The sequence below is a fragment of the Poeciliopsis prolifica genome, unplaced genomic scaffold, assembly GCF_027474105.1.
Source record: "Poeciliopsis prolifica strain line A6 unplaced genomic scaffold, Auburn_PproV2 SCAFFOLD034, whole genome shotgun sequence".
Taxonomy (NCBI): domain Eukaryota; kingdom Metazoa; phylum Chordata; class Actinopteri; order Cyprinodontiformes; family Poeciliidae; genus Poeciliopsis; species Poeciliopsis prolifica.
In genome coordinates this window covers 3,106,119-3,127,276 of record NW_026562409.1, presented here as the reverse complement: position 1 = coordinate 3,127,276, position 21,158 = coordinate 3,106,119, and the positions used below count along the sequence as shown (strand labels likewise).

At 36.8% G+C, this 21,158-nt stretch overlaps 3 protein-coding genes across 5 annotated transcripts in view; 2 read left to right on the top strand and 1 right to left on the bottom strand.

Annotated features, from left to right (window-relative positions):
• ppfia3 (PTPRF interacting protein alpha 3) overlaps positions 1-2,634 on the top strand; it is a 33,737-nt gene extending 31,103 nt beyond the window's left edge. The window contains exon 31 of the mRNA XM_055052071.1: positions 151-2,634. The gene's annotated coding sequence lies outside the window, so the exon portion shown is untranslated. The remainder of the gene's footprint in view (positions 1-150) is intronic.
• A 590-nt stretch (positions 2,635-3,224) lies between these two features.
• The window catches only part of slc1a9 (solute carrier family 1 member 9), a 61,358-nt gene continuing 43,424 nt past the window's right edge, over positions 3,225-21,158 (top strand). The window contains exons 1-2 of one of the 2 annotated variants that reach the window (XM_055052075.1): positions 3,225-3,515; positions 10,659-10,781. The gene's annotated coding sequence lies outside the window, so the exon portion shown is untranslated. Of the gene's footprint in view, positions 3,516-10,401; positions 10,782-21,158 lie in introns of those variants that run through there. The other variant, XM_055052076.1, reaches the window with a different exon arrangement.
• On the bottom strand, positions 6,309-20,500 carry LOC129373934 (neurotrophin-4). Of its 2 annotated transcripts, none has more exons than XM_055052085.1 (2): positions 20,080-20,500; positions 6,309-9,429 (listed from the first exon to the last, which is right to left on the bottom strand). In XM_055052085.1, exon 2 carries the CDS (start codon positions 9,408-9,410, stop codon positions 8,394-8,396), a length of 1,017 nt encoding a protein of 338 aa, XP_054908060.1. In that variant the 5' UTR covers positions 9,411-9,429; positions 20,080-20,500; the 3' UTR covers positions 6,309-8,393. The 2 variants fall into 2 exon arrangements, with proteins under 2 accessions (XP_054908060.1, XP_054908061.1); XM_055052086.1 differs by lacking the exon at positions 20,080-20,500 and adding an exon at positions 19,830-20,008.

Sequence of the window (21,158 nt, the reverse complement as noted above, 5' to 3'; positions counted from 1 at the left end):
CTGGATGTGTTTTTTGTAAATTTACCATTAAGATGCCACTCTTTTAGACTTTCTAATGTGTCTGCTTATATGTGTGTTAATAATGAGTTAAAATGAAAGATACAGAGAACAATAATAACGAGTAAAGGTGTGTTTCCTTTTTCTCCTCAGGGCGCTGGCTGGATTGGGACTAAAGGACCCTCTCGCTCATCCACGAAGAACGAAGCAATGACTCTACCAATTAACCTAATCGCAAACCTGACCATTCTGCAATAACAGTAGCAAAGGAAAATGGGGGGAAAATGACATGAAGAATGTATAAACTTGTTCTCAGATTTAGCGAGCTGCATTGGACCGGCTGTTTTCTCTCTCCGTCTGCGTGTCGGGCGCCGTTTATCATCTTACAGTTTCAAACATCAGAACGTCTGCTCGACACCAAGGGCCGGGCCAGAACCTGAACTCATTGTTTAGTTCGGATCAAGAGGGTGTTAAAGCTGAAAAGCGATTCAGGGAGACAGTCAGATGTGTCGGAAACGACACCGGCGCTCCTTTATTTCCGCTGGTGTCTGGTTCCAGCCGGCGCAGCCCCTTTTTGTTGGCCTCCCTGGTCCCCACCAGGATCGGATGGTGTGGTAAAACACGGCTGAATTCAGACCACCATTTATGTCCGACCACATCAGAGAGCCATTGTCTGTTGGCACCTTAAAGGCGAATAGTGATCTCTTTTGAAAGGGGCATCAAAGGAGAGATTTTGGTGGAGCAAACTTTTATGACCCTTAAATTGGTTTATGTTGGTTATTCAGACTAAAATAGATCAGTCTTTCACCCTAGTGGTAAAATCTTAAACTGAAAAATTATATTTAAGTAAATTTATTGAAAAGAGGCAACATTGCTGCTGCAGCACTTATTTACTACATCAGAGTATCAGAACCAAGCTAAGAAAATCTTTTTACAAGAATAAAGTTATGAGTAGAAAGTAGAAATAATATTAGAACAGTGTCTTAATATTATTAGAATAAAGTCATAATATTACCAGAATAAAGTTGCAGTAATGGGAGATTAAAGTCTTAATTTTGTGGTAAGTCATAATATAGAATAAAGTTGTAAAATTACCATAATAAAGTCATAGTTATACAAGAATAAAGTCATAATATTTTGAGAATAAAGTTGTAATATTTCGAGAACAGTCAATATATCAGCATCAAATTATTATCAGTAGCAAAGTTGTATTTGCTACAACTTTATTCTTGTAATATTTTGACTTTTCCCAAAGTATTACAGCTTTATTCTGATGTTTTAACAGATTGAGTATTTCCTTATTTGTGAGACCAAAAACAAAGTATAAACTCTGGTGTAAATAACGCAAAATTCATATTCTGCACAGTTTCAAACCTTTATTTGAATCTCAACTTCTTCTAAAAACAGCCCAAGCACTTGAAAGAAAAAAAAAACACCCAGGTGTTTTTTGGCAATAAAATAATTCTTTTTGGTGCCTTGAAAATGAGCCATTTCAAAAACGTCACACTTCGCCGTTACCTACCTGAGCTCCAGCATGATTAGTCAGCCGGTTTTACCTCTATTTGTGCTATACAATGGCTGCTGGAAAAGACAAGAGTTTTTTTTTTGTTGGCTTAGTATTTAGGAATAACTTCCCTCATTCTGTTGGTTGCGCAGGAGGCTCCACTTCTGCTTTTCAAAGACCTACAGATGTATAATTGTGCATCTGTTTGCAGCCATTTTCATGTGAGAGTGTAAACGTTGTGTTGGGGGCTGTAGCCAGCAGTAGCTTATTTGGACCCCTTTCTTTTCTTTGCTTGTGTTTTGAGACTACTGATTCAGATTAAAGCTGTGCTATGCTAAGCTAGCTAGATAGTAGCCTCCAGTTTTACCTACTAAGAACCAAGTCACTATGAAGTTTCCACTGGGAATTTTTTATAAGGATGGAGCCGACAGAGAGACAAAAACAGCCGATTCGAGAGGATGGGAAGCAAAATAAAATGAAAAATGTGAACAGAAGTTGGTCATTCTACTGCACACACAAGCCATAACAGGAAGGAAAAGCTGTCTGTGGAGGAGAGAGGGCAGCCTGAGGAAGCCCAGAAAACAAAACCTTTAGCCTCTGTGTTTACGATGCATGTCCAATAACGACAATGACCTAAAAAAACAAACATTTTTTTGGTAGTAAAGATGATATGAGGTGTCGTTAAAAAATATATATCTGTATGATAAACCTACAGGGTGGGTTTGGGGCGGCTGGGCGGGGCTCCTGGGGGCGGGAATCAAATTTGTAAGATGTGTGTATTTTTTTCAGTTGTATTTTATTATTTTTTTTACGATAACTATTTATTTTCTTCAGGTATGTATTGGATAAACGTATGTACATGTTCGGTTTCGTTCTTTGCTTCGTTTGGACGAGTTTCAAGAGTAAATATGAAAACATTGAGAATTGTCATTCAAATACGCTAAATGTGTACATTTTGAGGAACAAATTGTGCAACGATTTAACAGATTTCCATGATTCCAGTGGTAGTAATAAGATGGAAATATCTGAAAAATAAAGAATAATATTAATAATAATGACAATGATGATGATGAAAAATGGTGATGTAAAAAAATAAATAAATAAAGCAATCCACGTGGATTTGCTGATAATGATGCAGTTCTTTGTTTTTATTGGTATGTTTTTTTTTTTTCTCTTTTTAGGACTATGAAAGATTCATTAATAGAATAAAGCCAGGTTTTAGATTATTATTACTCCATTACTTTATATAAAAAATATTTTATTTGGTTTCTTAGTTACATAACAGAAAGAGTCCAGCTGAAATTCCAGTGGGAGAAGAGGTTCAAGTGTAGTTCATTAATTGATATTAACATTTCACAAATAGGAATTTTAAAAATACATTTGTAGAATGGAAAAGCAAAAAGGAAAAATTATTAATTTAATGCATTTCCTAGATAAAACACTTTAAAAAAACTTTTCTGAGCTGGTAATTTCTTTACTTTTAGAAATTTTCTCGTCTTTAAATCTCAAAAATGTCAGAAGTTTCCTAGAAAAAAACACATTGACGTTTCTGAGATTAACCTCAGACTTTTTGCCTCAGTTATTTTTTTGTACAATATTTTTCTCATTTACACATTTTTTTCTATCTTGTTAAGCCATATATTTCGACTGTATGTATTTCGCAAAATTGCAACGGCAGCACGTTTTTTTCCGCATCACGCAAGTCACGTCATCAACAACCGGATGTTGCTACCGGGGGAAAAGACTCGGACAAGAAGTGGCGGGAGGACGTTTTTCTGAGAGAACGAACTTTCTAATTCCGTATTAATTAACGGAAAACATCACATTTGCTAAATTGTATTTTTTTTTTCAACTTTAGTGGAATATTGACGAAGTTTTGCGCACATTTGTAACGGAAACTCAGTTCTTGTCGTCGTGTGTGGCGTCGGTTCCCGGCAGCCATCACTGATCGAAATGAAACTTCCTGTTTCTGGATCACCAATCACCACCAGAAAGCTTCAGGCCCTGGAAGCAGGTGGGTTGGATTATTTCAGCTTTCAGTGACTCGCATTCCTCTATTTCGTTTGGGATCTCATTAGATGTTGAGGAAGCTAAAACTAGCAAGAAACAGCAAAACAACTGTCTGGGCTAGCAGCAGAAATACTGGATAAAACACATATAAGGGCATATTTTAATAGTAACATGCTTTGTTTTTCCTCGTGTTTTTTTTTTCTGACGCCTCCCTTGAGCCCAGGACTTAATTGTTTCCTGTTTTTGAATTTCTTTGTCACCCTCTGGTTTGAATCTGTAATAGTTTGAGATTTCGCCTTCGCTGGTTCCCTGTGACCTTTATCAGCCATTTTTCTCAAAGTTCAACCTTATCATGTCTCTCTCTGAACTGACCTTTATTCTGCTTATTGGACCCAGCTGTGTTCATCCCACTAATCATCACACAGCCCAATATTTAGGTATATTTTACTCTGATCTCATTTCCTGTTTGGCTTCTTCGCGTCATGCAAGATTTTTCCATTAAATCTCCACTTGAACTTCTGCAGTCCTCTGGACCCTCAAGAAACATGACAGGAATAGTTATATAAAGTTTTAAAAGTAACCTATTATTCTTCCTTGCACATGTTATGATTGGTTTATGCCAGGGGTCGGCAACCCAAATGTTGAAAGAGCCATTTTGGACCAAAAAAACAACAACAAACAAATCAGTCTGTCTAAGTTTACCTTCAGTTACAATATTAATGTTTTTATGTTTTGTTGCATTGATAAAATTAAAGGAGTGCAACTAAGAAATCAGATTTCTGATGTTGTTTTTATTATGAAGATTGACAGGGAAAGTGTAATTTTTTCCTATTGGAATCTCAGAGAATCTGCTTCCAAATGCAGTTTGCATAACGACGATTGCTCTTTGTAAATAATCACCATAAAGTGTGAGATGGACAAAATATGCGAATAAACAACAAAATGGAACATGCATAACATGTCCCTTCACTGGGCAACAAATGGAGAGCAATAAAACACAACCTGCAGACATAAAAATAAAGCCTTTTCAAAAGGAAAAGTATATTAAATTAAATTAATACAGTTGAAGTTTGATTTCTGTGCAAATGCCAAACAAGTCAATGCAATGATAAGACAAAGCAGCTTCTTCTCTTCTGACACACAACCATCGTCGAACCTGAGCAACGAACACAATAATATCTAAGTGTCATTCTAAATATACACTGACAAAACTCACTGGTCAATTTAAAAACAACCACTTTGTTACTAAATATATGTGCCTGAATGGGAGGGTTGTGTTCTTGCATGTTTAATATGACTTCTGTTTACGGACATCACTGGACAGCTTCTCAACATCAGGCTTGTAAGATGTAACTTTAATCTTGATGTAGCAGCTAATGTAGCGCCTTCCCTGGAAATGCCTTTCCACATTACCGTATTTTTCGGACTATAAGCCACTACTTTTTCCCCACGCTTTGAGCCATTCTGCTTATAGCCTGGTGTGGGTTATATATGTTTATTTATTTTTTTATTTTATTATTATTGTAATTTTTTTAAGTTGTAGGTACGGCTTACAGTGAGGTTCGCTCTATAGTCCGGAAAGTATAATATTCTTATTGTTATTTGACAACTTCCGACTACAGAGCAAACATTCAGGTAATCCGTCCGCATTGGCAATAAATGCAAATAATTTAGTCCAAGAATTGTAAAATCTCTCCTCGGCTATTTTTCCTCTTTGCTGTACATGGCAAAGCAAAAGTGGAGCCTCCTGTACAACCAACAACAAAGCAGCAAGTGGTTTGTGGATGGCAAGAACAGCAAAACACTTTTTCTTTTCCAGCAGCCATTGTACAGCACATACAGTGGTAAAACTAGCTTACCAGATGTTGCTAGGAAACAGGCGGCACTCTGCTGAAGTTGCTAGGTAACAGCACAGTGAATGCTGAATTGTTTTATTCAAAAGGTTTTTAAACTTTTTTCTTTCCAAGAGCTAAAAAAAATGTTAACTTATTGCAAATATGAAACATGTGAAAAATCTGAATTTTGCATAATTATAATATGTCCCACCAGTAATTTTTGTATGGAATATTTTTCTTCTGGAAAGAGAGAAACTTCCAGGAGAACTTTGAACCCTTCAGACCAGATTATAAAATTGGTATAATTTATTCTAGTTTTAGTTACTGCCTCCATATTTGATCATGTTTGAACAATTCAAACATTTCTCCATTACTGATTTGTCTTAAAGTGAATTTGTTTATGGGTTTGGCTGTAAAAGTTATTCCTTCCTAATTTCACTTTAAGATAATCTGCATTTTTGTTGCTTTTAGTTCTGCACTGTGTGTATAAGTGCACTCTAAAGAAATACTTATTAATACATGTGTAAATACTTTTAAAATGTATTTTAATCTTGTCATATTTATCTAACACATTTGTATATATATGTAGTCACTTAAGTAATTAAGCAAATATTTCCCGCTTAAAAATGAAGTTTTAAAATGTATATTTTTACCTGTTTTACCAAGTTATTTCTAGACAACCCATTTAGAATTTAAATAAACTAAACAATTGACAATCAATGCATTGAAGCATTAAAAATCTAAGAATAAATGCATTAGAACAGTCTGCAGACAGAGGCTACTTCTGATTTGTTGCACGACTGACTGCTAATGGAGATCATTGCTGATCAAAACTCTTAAGATCCTTCGATGGTTTGAGTTGCATTTAATTTCCTTCTGGAGTAAATAAAGTATCTTTTGAAATGATTTGAAGTATCTCTGCAATTCAAAATGGATAAATAAGTTTAATATAATACCTTTTTAATTTCTACTTGAAAATAAACAAAATCTTAACGACACGAACAAAACCAATGCATTGGAAGGTGCTCAAAAGTATTAAAATACAAATGCCTTTTATTATCATATCATGTAATCAGATCTTCTTTAGGTGTCACATAATTTACAACCCAGATCCTGTACAATTCACCCACAGCTTTAAGAGTTTGGAGCAGTGAAATGAAATCTCAGTAGGTGGCGCTCTTTGCTTTTACAAGACGAGTGACCCAAAGGCTGGAATCATCATCAGACACCGGAGAGAGCTACTACTGCATGAAGACGTCTTCTATAAATACACACGGCGATACAGAAAAGATATACTGGTGTCGTGTTTTAGACACGGCAGGAAATATATTATCAAAAACATGCTTACATACTAGGCAAAAATAACTTAGGTTATGAAAGATAAATCATACAAAAACAGCATTTCTTGGTGTAAAATCTCTATATACAGAGGTGGGTAGTAACTAGTTACATTTATTTGAAACAGACTTTTACTTTAGTAATATATTTTATAAAGTAGTGCTATTCTTGAGCTAATTTCACTGAATTGTTTTTCTAATTTTCTGTCTGCTGAACCATTTGGCACTGGAAGTATTTCACCTTGTTCCAGCAAAGTACATTTGATTGTATTAGTTTCGTAGTTTTTTTATTTTATTTGAATTTATCCTTCATCTGCTGCCTCAATCTGTTATTTTGAAATCTTTTCACTTTAGTCTTTAAAATACCAGAGTTTGGACACAACTTCACATTTATTAATATTAAATCAGATAATCTGATCAGTCGCTCTTGAGTAATTTTACTTGAGTGAAAATGTGTTGAGTTTAGGGATGCATGTTATCAATCAATGAGTCAAAAAGCCGCCATTTCGTTCCAAATCTGAGTTTTCTTTTGTATGAAGGTATGAAGGTTTCCATAATACAAAGGGCTAAATTTGTCATAATATGCTGCATCAAAAAAAAAAAAAAAAAAAAAAAAAAAACATTGTAAAACTTTAGGAGTTTGTCAAATGTTTACATTTCTGAACAGAACCCCTTAAAGTGCATCTTGCATCACTTTGTTTGGACCACTTCTCTTTCCCGTTCTGGTATTGTGCTGCCATCTTTGTTTCTGTATCAACTGGCTCGTTTAAGCATGACCAGCAGCGCCCTCTGCTGGATTGCAGCCAATCTGACTTAATTAATTTGAGCAAATTTTTTTAACTAATTATATTATTAATTGTTTGCGTCCCTTGTTGAAGTTGGGCTACTCTGACTTGAGTGCAATATTTGGGTTCTCTACAACAACGTATGAGGGCCATTCTAGGTAAGGAAAAAAGGAGTACATTTCTGCCAAGAAAACATCTTTTTTTGGGGGAGGTTTTTTTTTCTAGAAAACTTCAGAAATTTAAGAGTTTCAAAAGTCAAAAATATTTGACTTTTGGAAAAACTTTTTCTATAACATTTTTTGAGACCTCAAAATACGAGTTTTTTCTCACACTTTTACTTCAAACTTAAGTTATTTTTTTTCGAATTCTAACTCAGAAATGTTCTTGTTGTTTGTAGAAATTTTCTGAGATCTCAACATTTTTGGTTTACTTGTAAATTTTTGACTTTTCCAACTCATATTTCCCATTACGTTCTAGAAAATTTCTCAGATCTCAAAAATTGTAACTTTTTTTCTGCCAATTTTTTACTTTTCATTCTCATAAATTTACAATTTTTGTCTAGAAAATTTCTTAGATCTCAAAATTGGATTTTTCTCTTTCTTACAAATTTCCGACTGCTAAAACCAAAAAGCTTCCATCTTTTTTCTAGGAAATTTGATTCAAGTTATGACATTTCCTTCTTTTCTGGAAAAAAATTAGATGGTGTTTAAACATTTCTTGCAAATCTTCAATTCTGATGCTCAGAGTTTTCTAAATTTTTTCAGAAATGTTCTCCTTTTTAATTGGTCCTAACATGTCGTTGTTTTCTACCCACCTCTGTCTATATAACAGTTTCCCTAAATTCATTTAGCATTGAGGTTTTCTTGTTTTCTTTGTGTGTAAAAGTCATAAAATGGGGGAAGGAGAAACAACGTCCTTCTTTGCGTTAGACTCTCCTGCGCCTCGTCATCACGTCCTTCCCCTGATTTGTTCTGGACAGCAGCACGCAGACGCAGGACGAGTCTATCCGGATCCACCGCCACCCCATCTTGTTCTTGGCGTCCTTGGAGAGCGCGCGGACGTACGACTGCTTCTCTCTGCACTCGCTCCGCCATTGTTTTTTATCCACACCGAGGCAGCTGGCCCCGGCGACGCCAGCCGCCGCGGACCTCGCGCCCGCTCCCCGCGTCCTGCTCGAGCCGCTCTGCTCGTCGGGCCGGCGGCACCGCGTCTCGTAAAAGTACTGCTTGAGCGCGCCCGTCATTGTCTGGATCTGCGGGACGATGGTGACCCGCTCGCCGTGCGAGTCGATGGCGGTGGTTTTGTTGTTGACCCACGCGCTTTCCGACTCGCATACGGACTTCTCCCCCCTGCGCGTGTCCATTAGGTGTGAACGTTTGTCCCGCTTCACCGGGCGGTAGGCCTCGTCGGCGGGGCCCCTGTGGTAGTCCGCCCATGTCGGAGTAGGCGTGGTCCGGTCGGCGGCGCGATCACCATGACCCTCTATGTCTCCGTCGCTGTCGTCCTCCATTAGCCCGTTCTCCAACATCAGCAGCAGCGGCGGATGCTCCGGCGGCGACGGCGAGGGCGAGAACAGGACGCGGGGATGTGCGTCCAGAAACATTTCGTCTATTTCCAGACCCAACCCGACATCTACGGCGGGGCTGTCCTCGGCTGCGCCTGTCCTAAAATGGCGCGGCATCGAGTTCGAGTCGCCATCTTTCCTGCTGGCTTTGTAGTCCTTCGGTAGAGAGTTTTCCTGGGAAATTTCCTCGGTCCTGAGCGGTTCTTCTTCTTCTTCTGCGGGAACGTCCGGACTGCTGAACGGTTCGTAGATTATCCGGTTCTCGACTTCCGACGTGGGGGTTTGTTTCCGATCCTCGCTGGGCTGCGCGGTCGCGGGGTCGTGAGGGAAGGGCAGGGCCGAGGCGATCACCATGGCAACCAGGGGAAGCCAGTGCATCACTCCCAGGACGTATCAGCTGACAAGGAGAGGAGAGACGGCGATCATTCATTTCATATTTCTATCAAAATCTCAGCTTTCACATCCCCATTAAAGGATAATAATAATAATAAAAAAACATTTTGGAGCTGAATTTTTCCAAACCTAATGTTACAAAGTTCATGAGTTTTTATATAAATGTTGGACAAGATGATAACTGCCAAATAGGAAGACAACGTTCATATTTTACACAGCCTGCCCAAGCGTTTTTGGGGCCCTAGGTAGATTTTCATTTTGGGCCCTTCATAATGGATAAAAAAAAAAAAAAAAAAGATAACATCTTACAACTTAATTTTCACAAACTTCTTTGTTTCTGAAAAAGTGCTACAAAAATTTAATGTATTATTATAACTAAGAATTAATGGACAGGGATGACCAAAGCCATTTTTGGGCCCCTAAGCAGATTTCATTTGGGCCCCCCACACCAACATGTCAATACCAGATGCTTTATCATTCCCAGGCTTCTGTCATCATTATTTGTATTTAGCTTACATTTTACCAGTGTTGTTAGCACTGATTATTTTAACCTTATAGAAATATCAAACTAAACATTTTTTCAAATTTTGTGCCATATTATTTTAAGTATTTTAAAGTAGGGTTGAACGATACAGCTGCAAAATCTATCCTAACATGAGCATTTCATATCAATCTACTAATAACTATTGATTTGGGTTTTGTTTATTTGTTTTAAATATCTGAAATATTGTAAAAACTGGTGGCGGGATCTTTCTTGTTTTATCCTCCGTTTCGTTTTCACTTCAGTCTGTGTTTTTTTTTTTTTTTTTTTTTTTTTTTTTAAGAACGAGGAATGGTGGCGAAACATGAAACTGCTGCTATGCAATTTAGTGAACAGGTTGCTGCTAGGCAAAATAAGAGTGAGTGAATTGCCAGGTAGCCAAAGATTGACGACTATAAAGGTGATATAGAAATCGTTTTTCCATGTGTAATATCATTTAGTTTGTATTATTCAATGTTGTTCTGAATATAAGTATTTTTATTATGCTAGCTTGGTGCTCTTTGGGGCCCCCAAGTGGTGTGGGGGCCTTAAGCAGCCATTTAATTTGCATCTACTTTGGGCTGGTTCTGGCAGCTTTGATAGTGAAACAAAGAGCCCCAATTAGGGTGTAAAACAAGTGTTTTTACTGGCGGCTCTCAGCTTTATGACTGAAGAGCTTCAGCTGCTGACGTATGGCTTTAAAATCTTGGCAGAACTTGTGGAAAATCAGGACCGAGAACAGAGAGCTCAGTTTTCTTCATGTGGAGCCCAGGAGGAGAATGCTGGAGATTCTACGAATGAGGAATTGACCTTCAAATGGAGACGCTGACAATCTGGTATGTGCTCAACTCAGACTCGTTAAATCAACTGAAGAGATCCAGAGATAACAAATTACAGTTTTGCTAATTTAGAGCTGTTACTTTTTCTCCTGAAAATCGAAAGCTTCCTGTTTTAAGGTGACCTATTGTACTTTCTTGAACAAATTAGTTTAGATCTATGGTCTATACAAAAGCATGTTCATTACATTTAGCTCTGTTCAGAATGGGCAGTTTTAGGGCCTCTTGTCATTTTACATCCAAATAATTTGCTGCTGGCTCAGTGTTTACACTCGCATGTAAAAATGGCTTCAAACAAATGAAAACTTGTACAACGGTATGTCTCTAAGAAGCAGAAGTGGAGCCTTCTGCATAACCAACAAGAATGCAGTGAGTGGTGTCTGGATGGGAAGTCAACAATAAAACACTTCTTTTTTCCAGCAGCCATTATGCAGCACATACACAGATGAAACCAGCTGACCAAACATGCTGGAGCTCAGTTTGAGTTGCTCAGTGACGGGCAGAGCGCTGCTGCGTTTGCTAGGTAACAGGGCTGTAACTGATACTTTGACGTTACATTCTGAAGTTTTTTGAAACGGCTCACCACAAAGCAGAAGCGGTAGAGATCCAAATGGAAGCACAAAAATGTGCAAAATGTGAATTTCTTATAAAATTTTTTTAATTTTTCTCAGGATTTATGTGAAAAATACCCTTAGATAAACAAAAGCGTCTTTCAGACCAAAAACAAAACTTAAGAATGTAAGTAAATATTCTTTTATGTTTTATGAGGACAGAAAGAAAGGAAACTTTTCTCTCTCTACAATCTAATAATTCAATTATTTCCTCTGGCTTTTGATGCTGTGCAGCTGGAAGAATTTTTACTCCTACTTTTTTACTTTAGGATTATTGTTATGAAACTGTGGCAACAAGATGCCTTTGTTTGTTTTATTCAGGAGGATCTGATTAGAACCTTCAAAAGCTCAAATAATACTTGAACTATGACTCCAAACCCCAGAGGAGTTGAAAAAGAAATTCAAACCATTTCATTCATCCAGCATCGTATCCCAGACTTCATCTTTCTAACCTGACAGATTTAACCAGGCGCAGCAAAAGCAAATGAGTATGAGCAGAGCAGGTCTTCCCAGCAACTGATGGTGTCATTCTGGACATTTTATAATGAAATATAATCTCTGCTGCCTGATGATGAGCTGCTAGCATGTCATGACTGTAATGAGACTGTCTTCAGTCAGAGCTTTCTCCAGAATGGTTGCAAGACCGACTGCTACTGGAGATCTCTCTTCTGTGAAGATGCTTGGATGATATGACTTGAAGTTTATTTGCCCTTTTCAAGTGCCCTGAATTGAATTATATTTTTTAAATTAAAAATACAAAAGTTATATTATAAGTTGTAAACTTTACGACTAAAATATTTAAAATAAACAGTAATTTTCTTCAGAAGGAGGCACACAGATTTCCTTTTTTTCCTATTTTGTTGGTCATATTTCTGTTTTGTGGTTGGGGGCTCCACAGGATCATTTCAAGAGCCGCAAAATGGCCCCCGGACCTCACTTTGGATACCCTTTGACTTAAAGCAACACTGGCTATAAGTTCCTTAACAGCAAGAATGCAAAAAACACAGATTTTAAGTGTTTTTGGCAAAGTTTCTAGTGCAAATATCTTTCTGCACTTAAAAAAGGGAAAAACTAACTTATAGGTAACTTTCCAGGTAGAAATAAGAGTTTGACTTAATTATTTAATATTGATGAAAAAATACCACCTGTAAGTGAAATAAACTGCCAGTGGAACTAGTGTGTTTTGTTTTAATCAATATTAAGCTATTATTTGCTTATGTATCGCTGAATAGTTACTTGTAAGTTTGTCTCATTGCAAGTTATTTGCAGTAGAAACCCGCCCAGAATTACAGAAAGTTTTTGGGGGGTTTTGCTGCTGAAGACAAACTTTGTCCCAGTCTTCTTTGAAAGAATTTTTTGTGCAGTAAGCAACTTTTCAGCAAGAAATAGAAACTTGTTTTGAGTCAATAATTGCTTAATATTGATTGAAATAAAAAATGTACTTGTTCCAATGGCAGATTATTTCACTTAGCAAGAAGTTTTTCATCAATATTAAGGAATAACTCACTTTGAAAAGCTATATCTTGCTGAAAAGTTACTTTTCTATCATTTTTAAGTGTACAGATATTTGAATTATAAAAATACTTGGTAAAGTTTTGTTTTTTCAGTGAACATAAAAAACAGAGAACATAGTTATTACTGCGTTTTGTCATTGTTTTTCCTGAAAACTGAACTTGTGAGCACAAGATGGAGGTTTTATTGATATAAAGTATAAAAAATGTGGCTTCTTTTGCTAGTAGCTCTTGAAAGACTAACAGGATTACATTTGTACCTCAGACATGAGATCAGACGATGCCTAAACCTCAGGCATCCTTGCTGAACTCAGCCGCAGGGCGATTCTGTTCTGCTCTGGAATGGCAAACGACTGATTCATTAGGCTGAATGAGCTTCCGTTATTGAGAGATGGCAACATTACATATCCTGCATGCCATAACCTGCATCATTTCAGCTGTAACTGTTCTTACAAATGGAGCCAATACCGACTCCCAGCGCGCTCCCAGGAGCTGTGATAACGGCTACAGAGCCATTAAAAAATGTAAACATTTCCCGGGACGGAGACGAACGCTTTCAGCCGTCTGTGTGGATGAAATGAAGCGCAGCGAGGTAGGAAGGCATGATTCATCCGCATTTCAACACGAGGTTGCCCTCTGACTAACGAGACAAATATTCCAGTCACCCCCGTCTTTGTGGCAGCCACAGTGGGCTTTCATTCAGGCGGCACACGCACTGCAAAAACACAAAATCTAACCGAGTGGTTTTAATTTACAATGCTATATCTTAGTACACCTGAAATAAGACAAAACTAACTTACAGGTAACTTTTTAGTAGTAAAGGAGGTTTATTTAAGTCAATAATTACTTAATATTGATAAAGAACTAGTTCCACTGTATTTCATTTATAAGTGAAATTATATATTGTTTTAATCAATATTGAGGGATTACTAACTAGTTTGTATATCTTTTTGAAAAGTTACTTGTAACTTAGTTTTGTCCCATTTTAAGATATTTGCACTAGAAACTAGTCCAAAAATACTTTGATTTTTTTTTTTTTTTTGCAGTGCAGTCAAATTATATAATCAATAAAAACAGATAAAACAAAATGGATTTATTTGTTCTACTGCTGCACTGCAAAAACATAAATCCTAAAGTGTTTTTGGTTTTCTTTGGTTTCCTAATATTGATTAGACTTAGACTTGTACTTTATTGATCCCTTGGGAAGAGTCCCTCAGGAAATTAAAGTTACCAGCAGCTCACAGGCAAAAAAGTGGCACACAGTAAGCATACGCAAAAGACTACAAAAAAATACAAATTAAATACAATACACAGTAAATGTAATAAGAATATAAATACAAAACAAAGAATATAAATACAACACAAAAGGAAAATATAGCAATTTGGTGGATTACAATTGGCAGATTAATTTAATTTAACAAAACATTTTCCCATAACTGAAATAATCTGTCAATGGAACTAGAACTTTTAAATCAACATTAAGGAAGTCTTGACTTAAAACTAACTTAGTTTTAAGTCAGTTTTGTCTTATTTCAAGACATTTGTAGTAGAAACTAGACCAAATATATCTGCTAAAAATGTGTATTTTTGCAGTGTAGTAAATTAAGTCCAGGACCAAGTTGGTCAAAAATAATTGAAATCTTTTAGACAAAACTGACTTAAAAGTAACTTCTTTTTTTTTAGTGAGATATACGAGTTTGTTTTAAGTCAAGTATGACTTAATGTTGATAAAGTTCTAGTTTTATTGGTAAATTATTTCTCTTTATAACTTGGGGAAAATGTCTTGTTATAAGTGAAATGATTTGCCAGAGGAACTGGTTTGTTTTAAATGAATGTTTTACTGAAACCAGTTAGTTTTCTCTTATTGAAACTGTACTATTATTGCACTAGAATCTAGATAAAACTACTATTCTCTGTTTTGCAGTGCATCGGCCTACGCAGCGTCGATCTGGTTGTTTGCAAGCAGAAAGAGCTGAAACTGTCAGTATGACGGGAATGTCAGCGATGCATAACTGGCGCGCCGATTGTAGTTTCCTTGGGGCGCGGGGAGCCGGGCGCTAAACCCAGGTGGATGAAACATGAAGGAGTTGCAGTGACGACTGAGTGGATGTATCGTCAGCCGCACCCCCAACACAATGCATGTGGCGGCAGGCGAAGGGACCAGGTTCTTGATACCAGAACAAGAATTTGCCCTGAGTGACTTCTGAAGCCGACAATAAATCAAATCAATCCAGTAACCGATCCATCCAGTGTGCCAAATTTCTTATGACGAAGAGAACAATTTGCATATAAGCTACAACTGTTGACAGATCTCTAAATGGTGAAGAAGCGTGCGAGTTGGGTGCTGCTGAGCCAGGATTCCAGCATTTTCCCACTATTAATTACTCAGCTTTGCAGGTTTTGATTATAGAAAATTTACTAATTGGTTTTTGTTATTAATTTGATCCACAAACTCGCGAGTTAAGTGGCTCCTTCAGGCCACCACACCACTAGGGGGCCCTCAATCGCATCAAGCTAGCATGAATAATCAAATTAATTGTGATAAATTGGATTATTTAAATTATCAACTAATTAAGTGACAAGGCTCTCAAAAGCAATAGAAGATAATTGCTGAAAGAACTACATATTTAGAGCAACTGTGAAGACAAAACTGTACAAATACAAAAATATCATGTTTAAGATAAAAAAACAACAAACTTTTTACTTATTTTTCTTAAAATATGTTCCACCCAGAAGTCTTCAAACGGCATAATTATGGCTGAAGAAATGCTATGGTACTGCATTTCAGGCAATGAAACATTTATTTAACAAAGGATTATTATTCATTTGTATTTTTTAATAATGTATAAAAAACAAAATTTAAGTCAGTAAATGAAAAGTCTGCAGAATGTGCCAAACGTTTTTACCCAATTATTCATCAGAATAATCAATTATTTGATGAATAATTGATTATTTAAATAATCAGTTATTTAAATAATCATTAGTTGATAGAATCTAATATATTTACCAGCCATGATAATGCTGGTGTGATGACAGATAATTTCAAATTATGATAATGTGAGTAAGTAATGGTAGAAATATAGAGTAGCTTAGGGTCTAATGTGGGGGCCCCAAATGAAAATCTGATAAAGGCCCCAAAAAGGCTTCGGCCGGCCTTGGACCTTATGAACATCGTCTTCCAGTTGGGCAGTGACGGTTTTGTTCTACATTTATATCAAGAATCGTGATGTTTGTGACGTTAGATTTGTAAAATTTGATCTGTAAGATGTTTTTTTGTTTGTAAATCTACTGTATGTGTGAATGATTGTAATCAGTTCTGTTCTGTCGAACCGGGTCCGAACTTGGTCTCAACTAGACAGTGAAATGTCAAAGAATCACAAATTAATTCAAACGGAAAACGAATGCCAATGTCAATTTAAAGTCCTGCAACATTTTCCAAATTGAATTTAGGTCTGAACTTTGATTAGGCCATTCCAGCATATAAATATGCTTTGGTAGATTTGCTTGTATGTGAAACTCCACCTCAAGTCTTTAATGTTTTGCATCCTATTACTGGTTTCCAGCAACTTCTATCAAGGAATGCATTCCCACAGCATCATTCTGCCTCTACTGTGTACCTTAACTATTCTGGAAATTCAGGCACATTTTTTTTAGTTGTATGTTACAGAAACCATGAATCACACTGCAAAAACTCAAATCTTACCCAGATTGTGGTCTAATTTTTAGAGCAGATACAAAACTGACTTCGGAATAACTTTTTAGGAAGATAAAGGGGCTTATTTAAAATTAGTAATTTTCAATAATGATAAAAAATTACTAGTTCTTCTTGGAAATAAATTCAGGTACCACAAGACATTTTTTCCATGTTATAAATTAAATGAGCTGCTGGTAAGAACTGCTAATATTAACAAATTATGTACTTAAACATATCTAGCTGAAACGTTACTTCTAAGTTAGTTTTTTCAGTGAAAACTGGCTGAAATTGGATCAAATCAGAACTGGATGATGATTCTTTAAAGAACAGGTTGATTTTCTATAGATAAAATATTTTTTTGTCAAATATTAAGTTCAAAACCATGATAGGATAAGAAAGACAGTAAATTGGGCATTTTAAGTTTCTAATTTTGATTATCAGCAAAATTTGATTAAAAACTCATTTAATGTGGCAAATTAAAGGTAGATGTTGATATTTGAGCTTTAATTGCCTTTTTTTTGACAAAAAATTATATTTTTAATGTTGTACAGGATCGTGAGTAAACTCTAGAAGAATCGCTGCTTTCTTACTTATCCAGACCTGAGAAACCATCCGAACCTCAGTGTTTCTCAGACTGTTGGAAGCAGACAGGCAGGCTTTTCCCCCCGTAAGTGTTGCTTTTGTAAAAAAGCGGCGGCACTTCATCACCGCGCTCCATTTACTACAATGACATGCATCATTTAGCCGCGGCGTTAACCGACGACTGCGACGCTCTTCTGGCTCAGACCCAACCGGTCTCCGTAAAGTTTAGCCCTCCTCTCCCTCCTGATCTACATGTTTGATTTTCTTTCAAATGAAGAGAAGAAGAGGGGAAAAAAAACCCTGAATCAAACATGAAACCCATAAACAGACCCAACGATGACCTTAACCAGAAGGCCTCCATTCATTTCAGTGATCTTATTGTTTGCATTAGCGCAGATGATGACTGCAGATTAATTGCATGGAAATGTTCAGGAACAGGAGAAGTTTGAACATCTGTGCTTCTTTTAACTCTTTAACTGCCTTTTGTGTGAGTAAATACCGTAAAAATGTCCCAAAATATAAACTTTTTTCCTCCTTATGTACACTAGAAAATGAGAAAACTTTTAAGCAAAATGTTTTGTCAAACTTCCTATGTTTACTGTTATAACAATATATTTACTTGGTTAAACTTAATTTGATTATTTGTGTGTAATCCAACAAAATTTCAACAAATTTACCAGATTTTTCTCTTTTTTTGAACAAATATTTGAAGGTGGGTTGTATTTAGACACATTTAGATTCAAATTTTGATTCATTTGAATAACAATATCCTTGTTACGATAGAAAACAAATAAAAGTGAAACAAAAATAAAAACATGTAGCAGGATGTTTTGCTGCAAAATTACTCACAAATCTTAATAGATCTTAATGGGATTTTATGTGGTGTACTTATATTCACTGTAAAAACATGAAGTTGAGTATTTTTGGTTTTGTAACTTGTCCAAATATCTTAATACACTTAAAGTAAAAACTAACTAAAGACTTACTTTTTACCGGGATGTAGGATCTTGTTTTCATTCTTTAATATTGATTAAGTTACTTGAAAGTTAGTTTTGTCTTATTTCTAATTTGAACTAGAAACTATTTTAAAATATTTGGTAAAACTTTGTGTTTTTGCAGTGTAGAAGGCTTTAAAGACACCCAGTAGTGGCAGCTCAGTCAGAATGGATGGAGATCATTTATAAACCTGAGTTTTCTGGTGTTGCCACAGATTCTGATCTGGGTTTTGACTAGGCCATTCTAGAGCATGATCATGGTTCGACCTGACCCACTCTGTATGTTGCAGGGTAAAACTTGAGGTACTTTCAGTTTCACCTTATCTGTGTCTAGCGTTCCCCACAGCAAGAAGCTGCATCTCTGCAGCTCCTCCAGAGTTACAAATTACATTCAACTTCATGGAGAAACATAGAAAACTTGAGCTGATATGAATATTTTTACGAAAATGGTGCTTTATGGTGAGCAGACGCCATAAAGCAGGTCCGCGCCTAGAAGAGGCTGCTGCTCGTTAGCGTGTTTGCAGAGTAATCGCCCTCCTCTGGTGTGGCTAACATCAGCCTGACGGCACCATAATGCGCTCTGCGTGCTTAGAGTCGCGACTGCGCCTCGTCCTGCGCTAATCAGAACTCTTTGAAGTTGTGCAACTCGAGGAGTTGCAGGAAACTGAAGTAGTTCCCTCTTAAAAACTCGATGCTAAATTTTTTTCTCCTACTCGATAAATGCATCAAAGCTAAGGAATCCCACCTCTTCTGAGATATAAATGCATCACCAGCATCATGGATTTTCATTTATTTTCCTTTAAGCTTAAAAAGCCCATAAAGGTGAAGAGAAAATGCTTTCATGTATAAACAAATGACATCCAGCAATTCATTTTCCTGGATTCTCTCTTGGAAATAATCTTAATTTCTCTTTTATGGGTTAAAAATCTGTAATAAAGTTGTTACAGTCTCTTCATTAAGCTTTTTATTTTCTTTTAGATGTTTTCTGTTCTCAGAATTTAACGTTTTGCTCCAATAACACTGAACTTTAACTCACCAGAAGAGATTAACAAGTTTTTGAATTTAAAAGCTAATTGATTTGATTGAGGAGATGCTTAGTTCAAAAAGTTCCGGTTTTTAAATCTTTGGAAAATGGATGACTTTTGGTTAAAGAAGTCCAACTTTCCACCAAAACAGAAACTTTTTCGAACCTCTAAAAAGGCAGAAGATTAATCACAAGATTTTGTTTGGGCTGCATCCAAAAGATTTGATAGTTTTTGAATGAACTTTTGCAAACTCTAACGCCAATTTAAACACATTCCACATGATTTTGCTCTGACTTACAAGGTTTTTTTTAATTCTATTTTTGCACATTTTTGTTTCAAAACCCTCTAAAAATCAGACTGGTGCACTTCTGCATGTTTCTAATTTAGTAACATGGGGGGAAACCATCCAGGTTAATGTTTGGCGCCCCGCCGTGCAAACACCCAATTAATTCAAGCTTTGCGATCGTTTCAGTCCATGCAAAGACCCCCACCGATAGAGAAAAACTTTCTTTGCGCTGTTCGCACTTGCATTTTTTTCGCTGAAAAGCGGAATGCCACCCACAGCGCCAGCATTATCTGGCTGACAAGCCGGAGTTTAGACATCAACACGACGATGTGTGCGATATTTACCTGCGGGTTGGGACCGAGACTCGGTAGCTCTCACCTCACCTGAGTGACTGCCAAAGAAAACAAAATGCGCAGCAGCCTGAAAAGCGCAACACGGCCAAGATAATTGCAAAAATGAAGTGGGAGAAACACGCGAGGAGAATAAAGCAGCAAAGCGCGCATGCCTGAACATGAAGGAAATGGATTAATTAGAGTTTTGTGCAGTTTGCATTAGTGTAAAGCATTTCTATGATGAGGGGATTTCTGTGCGTACCGTTTAGGTGAGATCCGGACCGCGCGTCCTTCCAGCTGACACCACATTGATTATCGAGTCCTGTCGCCAGTTGCTCAACTGGTTTCTTTAAAAAAACACTCAGAAATCACTTTCACCTGGAAACACTGGATATGAACTCAAACGTTTCTTTCTCCTTTTGGTAATCCGTGACATCGCATGCGTGGAAAGAGAGGAACCCACTTAAAATAAATAAAAGAAGCGCAGTTTGAGAAAGTATTTTTAAAAAGCTCCTGTTCTCCAGGGAGCGCTTCCAGGCAAAAGAGAGGAAAAATGCAACGCGGGGAGCTTTAAAAATGAAAGCGAGCCTCGAAATATTCCCATATGTTGGTCTTCCGTGAAGGGCGCTTTCTCTGAAAGTGTGTTTCAGTTCAAATAGGTGAGCGAGTGGAGCTGGGGAAGAAGTTCGGCTAATGTTTTATGGCTCTGAGCTCCTCCTGAAACCCACGCTACAAGCTTGCTTAAGCTACCAACACCACTTCCGGTTTGGAACTTCGGAATAAAACTCGTTTCAGAGCGGCGGCTACGTAGACGCGACAAAGTGCTTTTATTTTGGAGCTGAAATAGGACACTTCCGGTGTAATATGCGAACTTGATTAGCTCACTTTTTAAGCGAGGAGGAATCCAGTGTTAAACTGGAAACACTTGTTGAAGTCATACAACAGATATTAATATTAACACAAACACATCCGGCCAGAAGTTTACATACACCCATCACGGAAGTTATTATTTTGAAGCTTGAGTTTATTTATTTAAAGGGTGAATCAAGTAAATTTTTTACAAATTCAAATATTTTTTTATGTCAAGAATTGGTTCCAAAAGTAAAATTTTATTGTGGATTTTCTCAAGTGGTGCTGAAAGTTTTAGCGTTTTCAAAATGTGGCCCGAGGGCCATCTGTGGTGCCTGCACTGATTTTGTGCAGACCCTGACTGTAATTCAAGAATGATCAAAAATTTTCTTTTTAATAATCATAAGATTATTAGTAATTAAGTAAAATGTGAAGTGCCAAACACACTTCCAAACACAGGAAATAATTTCAGGATCAGCATCTCATATAAAA